This window comes from Nansenia antarctica, assembly GCF_963989245.1.
Source record: "Nansenia antarctica genome assembly, chromosome: 3".
In the NCBI taxonomy this organism is placed as follows: Eukaryota; Metazoa; Chordata; class Actinopteri; order Argentiniformes; family Microstomatidae; genus Nansenia; species Nansenia antarctica.
Window position 1 is genome coordinate 14416429 of NC_137688.1, and position 7500 is coordinate 14423928.

Consider the following 7500-nt stretch of genomic DNA (forward strand, 5'->3'; position numbering starts at 1 on the left):
GTGTCGTTAGCGAAGGTCTGCAGGTCTCTCAGGTTGCTGTTGACCAATCGCCTCATGCCTTTCAGCTGAGAACTCAGGTTCTGATTGGCTACGTACGCACACAGGATCCCGGCCCTGTGAGAGATAACACACACAGCACACACAACCACAAAACATTACTTAAAGGAGAGGAAAAGGAGAGGAAACTACATATAATGAAGTTACAAAACTGACATAAGATAGTCACAGATACACCATGTAGTTCATGGTCCGGGGAGGCTGGGGGAGGTAGAAATCGGAGGATGGGCTCGGAGGACAGGCATGGTGTGCTTCCTACCGTTCCTCATTCTGTTCTATAGATTACAATGTGCCCGTCCATCGATTTCTACCTCCCCCAGCCACCCTGATGTATGTACATCACACAGAGGAAGATCTGGGTTCCAATCTTGTGTAAACGAACTCATCATGGCCACCAGGGGGCAGTATACTCTCACAGCCAAAGCTGCCACCTGTTCAACCATCCTCACAGAAGAAGGTCCACAGTGGAATGTGGTTTGAATGTGATTTGAATGTGGTTTATTCAGTATGGTCACTTATCTCATGTCTTAGGAAAACAACTCCAGCACACGTACTGACTTTCTAAATACTCAGGATACCAAACATTGCAGTCAACACACCTTCATCGGTGTAAAGGAGTTGCTATCATTTACATTACATTTTTACATTTTTAGCATTTACCAGATGCCGTTATCCAAAACGACTTGCACCAAATGCATTTGTCTAAGTAAGTGAATCATCTATCCATCAGTCATAGCTAGAAAAAGTAATCTATGCTAGGGCCAGTGGCCATTGACTCTCATAATGCTAGAAGAAGGAAGAATTTTCCAATTATTTACAGTAGAGAAACTGTACAGGGGGGTAGAGGGGATGAAGAGATCTTTAGGAGGGACAGTTAAGATGGAGCGTGAAGAGATGGGTCTTCAATCTACAGAGGAAGACACAGTAGGTCAGGACCACGGTCCGCAATGCGGACTGAAATGCTTCTGAAATGGACTTGAATGTATTTTGACTGTCTTGAACGTGATTGTATGTTGCTTAAAAGTTATAAAGTGAGCAGAATCACAATCATAATTGTGTTATCGCCAATCATTCCAGACCTCTGACCTTGAATAAAACATTTACGTTTGAGAACCCCCTGCAGTAGGTAGCAGATAGCAGACTCTGCAGTCCTGACAGCAGTGGGAAGGGGTTTCTTTTCCCTCTGAGAACCCGGAGCAAGCTCAGGTGTGGGAACGTCTCTCAAACGGCGTCTCTAACTATCAAACACTCGACGCGTCAGACGTCATCCACACGGATACCCTTCAACTTGGGACAGCCCCATTACTCAGCTCGGAGGTAAACAACCTCTCTGTCATTTCCGTCACTGATGGGGAAAGTAAACACCTTCTAAGCAGATGCTGAACGCCCCGTTGCATAACGAGGATGACTAACTGAGGTAAAATCCGGGACTAAATAAGGTGTCCTCCGTACTTCAAACAGTGATGTAGTGTGGTTGTCTCTGCTTGGTTTAATTAGCTGCAGCAACATCAAGAGGAACCTGCCCCATTAAGCCTCTCCCATGACTCACACTAGCCCAGATGAGCATACACCCCCCCTGCCAGTCTGACTGTGTGTGTGTCTGTGTGTGTGTGAGAGAGAGTGTGTGGATGAGACAGTGTGTGTGTGTGTGTGTGTGTGTGTGTGTGTGTGTGTGTGTGTGTGTGAGAGAGAGAGTCAATGTGTGCATGCGTGAGTGTGAATGTGTGTGTGTGTGTGTGTGTGTGTGTGTGTGTGTGTGTGTGTGTGAGAGAGAGAGAGAGAGAGAGAGAGAGAGAGAGAGAGAGTGAATGTGTGCGTGAGTGAGTGTGAATGTGTGGGTGAGAGAGTGTATGTGTGTGTGTGTGTGTGTGTGTGTGTGTGTGTGTGTATGTGTGTGTGTGTATGTGTCTGTGTGTGTGTGCGTAGGACTTGGCTGAAAACTAAGCCAGTCCTAAACTTTGTTGGGTGATTTCTATGGTCTTGGGCAAAGTGTTAACTTTACACCATTCCTTACGCACAAAACACATGTTATATAATTTATTTATTCTATAAATATCATTGTTTTCCATGTACAGTATTATCTATGGAAATCTGTAATTGAATCAGCAAGCATCTAAATAAAGTGTTAAGATGACTCACTGTGAGTCACAATCCATGTTTTCATATGGGGTTTGACCAACGCATTAATTTACATGAATCAGTGGTTGTTCAAACAAGTGTGTGTGTGTGTGTGTGTGTGTGTGTGTGTGTGTGTGTGTATACACACACTTCACAACCGCTTGAGGACAATGAGATAAATTAGCATTATCATAGATTCAGACCTATTTTAAGCCATTCATCCCACCAGCTGTGTGTGTGTGTGTGTGTGTGTGTGTGTGTGTGTACGCACGTGTGTGCGTGTGCGTATGTGTGTGTGTGTGTGTGTGTGTGTGTGTGAGAGACTCTCTTCAGTGTGTTATGTATTTTAGTATGTTACATGTGTGAGCCTATTCAGAGTGTGTGAGCACTCTGCATGTGTCTGCTTGAGTATGCATGTGTTCCCAGTGTGTGTGTGGGTGTGTGTGTGTGTGTGTGTGTGTGTGTGTGCACATGTGTGTGTATGTGAGCTCAATATGTGTTTGTGTGCTCAGCACGTGTGTGTGTGTGTGTGTGTGTGTGGTAAATGATGCATCAGAATGCGTATGTCACTGGGTGCATCAGCTGGATCAGAAGCCAGGCTGTGCTCCAGGGACTGGGGGGGTGGTGGTCTGTTTGTGAGTGGGTCTTGGTGCCATGTCCCAGGCCTGGGAGACAAACAGCAGCCTGGAAAGGCTGGGTCAGTCCCAGGGCTGGCCTGAGGGGGTCTGGGGTCTGCTGTGGGCAGTGGGCAGGAGGGAAAATGGCTACTACATGACCACTACAAAGACCTTTTGTGCAACTCTCTCTCTCTGCCATCTCATTCTCTCACTCCAATTTCCCTCCTCTCCCTGTCTCTCACCATCTCCCTCTCATTTCCCCCTCCTCTTTCTCTCTCTCTCTCCCATCTCATTCTCTCACTCTAATTTCCCTCCTCTCTCTTTCTGTCTCTCACCATCTCCCTCTCATTTCCCTCTCCTCTTTCTCTCTCGCTCTCTCTCTCTCTCTGGCGCTACCTTCCTCTTTGTCACTCAACCCCCCCCCCCCTCTTTCTCTATCTCATTCTCCCCATCTCTCTCCCGTATTCTGTATCTAAGTCCCACCCCTCTCTAGTTCTCTCTCTCTCTCTCTGGTCAGCATGGTTCAGCAAGGTCAGCAGAATCTCCACTGATGAACAAAGGGTCTTTGAAGAACACAGCAAGTGCATTCCAACAAGCTCTGTGTGCGCGCATGCGCATGTGTGCGATTGCCTCGTGTACATAATATGTGTATGTGTGTGTGTGCCTGCACGCGCATGTGTGTACGTATACATATATGTGTGCGTGTGTGTGAGCATGTGCGTGTGTGTATGTGTGTGCGTGCAGGCCTGCATGCATGCGTGCGTGTGTGCGTGTGTGTGTGTGTGTGTTAGTGCGTGGGTGTGTGTTTGTGTGTGTCTGGGAGAGAATGTCCCCGGTCTTATCTCTACGCCGGTATAGGCAGGGGTAAATTGTTATTGTATGATAAGCCGGTTTCAGCAGCAGGAGACAGACAGCAGCACATCCTGGCCAAGCGTGTGGACGTGGCTGGGCTGAGGCTCCCAGCAGGCCTAATGACACGTGAACATGGGACCACAGGGGAACTGCTACTTAGGATAACACTGGAGGGCCAACTTCCAGGCCATCATAATATAGGCCATGGCTGCCTTGTGTGTGTGTGTGTGTGTGTGTGTGTGTGTGTGTGTGTGTGTGTGTGTGTGTGTCAGGGCAGTGTGACACGGTCTGGTGGTTTTGGGGCGAGGCCTGGACTAACAATGTCCTGCTGTATTCAGATGCATTGTGCTGTGTGGTGCCAGGCCAGGACACAGCTCTCTCACAGCCTCTCTCCCCCCCTCCCCTGCTCTCCTCTCCTCCCTTCCTCCCCTCTCACTCTTCTCCCATTCAATCCCTTCTTCTTCTCCTCTCCTCCCCTCCCCTCCCCTCCCCTCACTCTTCTCCTATTCAATCCCTTCCTCTCCTCCTCTACCCTCCTCTGCCCTCAATCTTCTCCCATTCAATCCCTTCCTCTTCTCCTCTCCTTTCCTCTCCCCTCTACTCTTCCAATCCCCTCCTCTACTCTCCTCCTCTTCGCCCTCTTCGCCCCCTCTGCTCCTCCCCGTCCTCACCCCTCTACTCTCCTCCATTCATCTCCTCTTCCTTTTCTCCTCTCGCCCCCTCCTCACGCCCCTCTCCTCTCCCCTCCTCTCTATTCTCTCAAGGACTGTCAAACAGGAACTGACACAGAGTTCAACAATGGCCACTAGGTGGATGATCATTATTTTAGGATTTATATGATTTCAAAGGTCAAAGGTCAGAGCAGCCAGTGACCTTTATGGTCGACTGATAACCATGGTAACATAGCATTGTTACATTGTCTCTGTACATAGTTCACAGTGGCTGTGAGCTGTGTGGTATTAAGAAGCAGGAACAAATGGTTCAGAACAAGTTAACACACTGTAGCACTGTGACCCGTGTGAATGTTGAACAATGGCATGTACAATGTGTGTGTGTGTGTGTGTGAGTGTGTGTGTGTTTGTGTGTGTGTGTTTGTGTGTGTGTTTGTCAGTGTGTGTATGTGTGTGTGGATGCGCACGAGTGTGTGTGTGTGTGTGTGTGTGTGTGTGTGGACTATAGATAGGGTGTCCTCCTTGCCCTCCACAAGGAGCCCTGTCCTCCTCCTCCTCCCCTGGTTGTGGACCATTCCTACGGTACTTACAGGAAGTGGCTCCATAACTCCTGAGCAGCGCAGAGCCCTCCTAAGGCCAGGCATGAATAACAATAAGGCTCCCTGTCAGCAAACGGCCCCGGTGACATTGGTGCCACACCTGAATGTCACCATCCCCACCGCAGGGAACGGTGACATTTAGCATTTACATTTTTGGCACCTTTATCCAAAACGACTTACCACAAGTATATTTTGTCTAAGTAAGTGAATCATCTATCCATCAGTCATCATAAGAAAAAGAAATCCATGCTAGGGCCAGGAGCCGTTGGCAGTTACAATGCTAGAAGGAAGAATTAAGAATTATATATTTTCAAAAAACCAGCGTGTATTCAACTCTGTAGCAGTGGTGTTTGTCTTCACATGTGAGGGGGGGTAGAGGGGGGATGTAGGCGTTAGATCAGATCAGAGAGACACTTCACACGGTCCACGCTCTCTCATACAGATCACTCACATGTCACATCAACAATTTAACAAGTGGATACATAATTCAGCATTGTGTGTATGTGTGTGTGTCTGTGTATGTGTGTGTGTGTGTGTGTGTGTGTGTGTGTTATTGTGTTACTATCGCTGTTAGCCTGTGTTGTATAGACCACAGCAGCTAGCCTGAGTTAGTCTGTGTTAGCATGTGGTGATGAAGACTTGTACTTGCAGGAGTTTATTGAGTGGTTAAGGGGTTGTTATCCTCAGCTTACCAGAGGTCAGTGCGCTGCTCAGCTGTCATGCTAGGCTTAGCCTGCCCAGGAGTGTCCTATCTGGGGCAGGGGGAATGGACTATACTGTTAGTTAAGTAAAGACTGCGGTATAGCATACACACACACACACACACACACACACACACACACACACACACACATACATACAAACGCGCTCAACACACATACATACATACATACATATGCACGCGTGTGTGTGCATGCGTACGTGCGTGCGTATGTGTGTGTGTGTGTGTGTGTAGGCTATGTGTGGGTGTATGTGTGTGTGTGCTGTCTGACCACAGGGGAAACAGAGGCACAAAGCAATGAAAGATGTCTTTATCTGAGGCAGAAACAGAAACACGGCTATTTCTAGACCACACATCCTCCCACCCAACCCTCTGCTCTCCTCCCTCTCCTCTTCTCCTTCCCCTCCTCTCTTCACCTTAGCCTCTCCTCCCATATCTCCTCATTCTCTCCTCCCACCCACCCTTTCCCCTCCTCTCTCCTCTCCTCTCATCCTATCTTCTCTCCTCCCCTCTCCTCTCTTCTCTCCTCCCACCCATCCCGCCTCCCCTCTTTTTTCTCCCCCCTCTCCTCCCCCCCATCTTTTCCCCTCCTCTCTCCTCTCCTTCACTCCTCCCCTCTTCTCTCCTCTTGTCCCCTCTCCCACCTCTCCTTTCCTCTCGTCCTCCTCTCCTCTCCTCTCAGAGCTACCCTCCTGTACTAGCTGTCAGCTGGTGACTGGAGATAGTCTCTCTATGATATCATTATTAATCTTGTCTATTAGAACTCGCCACCTTCAGCCCCGAAGCTCCTTTTGATGGTTTATAATCTTTGCACGAGCAAATCCCTTATGATGCTGTCATTATTTTTATTTGAAATTAGTATGCATGTCAATAAATCCTTTCAAGCTGCTATTAAACTTTGTTTGAAGTTTCTCTGACGAGATTGTGGGTATGTGATGCAGATGACTGAAATTATGATTCAGCTAACTTAAGTGCCATTGGAACCCTGTTTGTTGGAGAGGGCGCTGCTAGCCTGCTAGCCTGAGACTGCTAGCCTTAGACTGCTCTGTGGTAGCAAAGTGGAGAACGGAGAACCACAGAAGCTTTCACTACTGGCCAGTGGCCACTGAGGACGACTCAGGGAAAGACGATACTTCACCTCAACAGGAAAATAGGCTGAATCATCCCTTTAACTCAACTGCCAAAGGATTCCGGAACACTCACCACCTAGAGTGCCAAGTGTTCTATGTGGTATTTCGCTAGCAGTAATACTTTGATAGGCTACCAAAATTAAGCGTCATCTGTTGAATGTTCATAATTTGTGGTCCTCCGTGGCTCAGTTGGTAGAGCATGACGCTAACAACGCTTAGGTTGTGTGTTCGATTCCTGCAGGGACCATAGCATAGCCTACTTAAATTTATACAACGGATAGATCCGGTCCATTTTCTCTATTGGTCATTTTGCGTTACAGCCGTGCCGATATCCATGATATACGCACGGCTAAATGGAATGTTGACACATCTTTTCATATTACTCCGCGTTTGTATATATTACCGTTATCGAAGCTACATTGTTACCGTTGCTTAGCAACCAATAAACAACTGTTCAGTGGATGAATACACTTAGGCTACAATAAAACATAGGTCCATTAAAATACATTAATTAAAAGTTTGTCTTGTCTCTCTTTTGTGAAATATTGATAGATAAATGTGGTAACCGTTGTAAAAAAGCGTTATGGAACTCGAAGCCGTGGTATATCGTGGATATCGGCACATCTAGGGGGTGTAACGGCCCTCTGCTTCGCGATATCCACGGCTTCTCGTTCCATAACGCTTAATTATGCACTCATTGCAAAGTCACTTTGGATAAAAGTGTCAGCTAAATGT

At 47.5% G+C, this 7500-nt stretch overlaps 1 protein-coding gene across 1 annotated transcript in view; it reads right to left on the reverse strand.

The window, feature by feature from the left end:
- Positions 1-7500, reverse strand: part of prom1a (prominin 1a) — a gene marked incomplete at its 5' end in the record, with an annotated part of 72047 nt that overhangs the window by 23230 nt on the left and 41317 nt on the right. Inside the window, one exon of the mRNA XM_080525071.1 lies at positions 1-114. This exon is cut by the window's left edge and continues 7 nt beyond it. Coding sequence (XP_080381197.1) covers positions 1-114 — 114 coding nt within the window. The remainder of the gene's footprint in view (positions 115-7500) is intronic.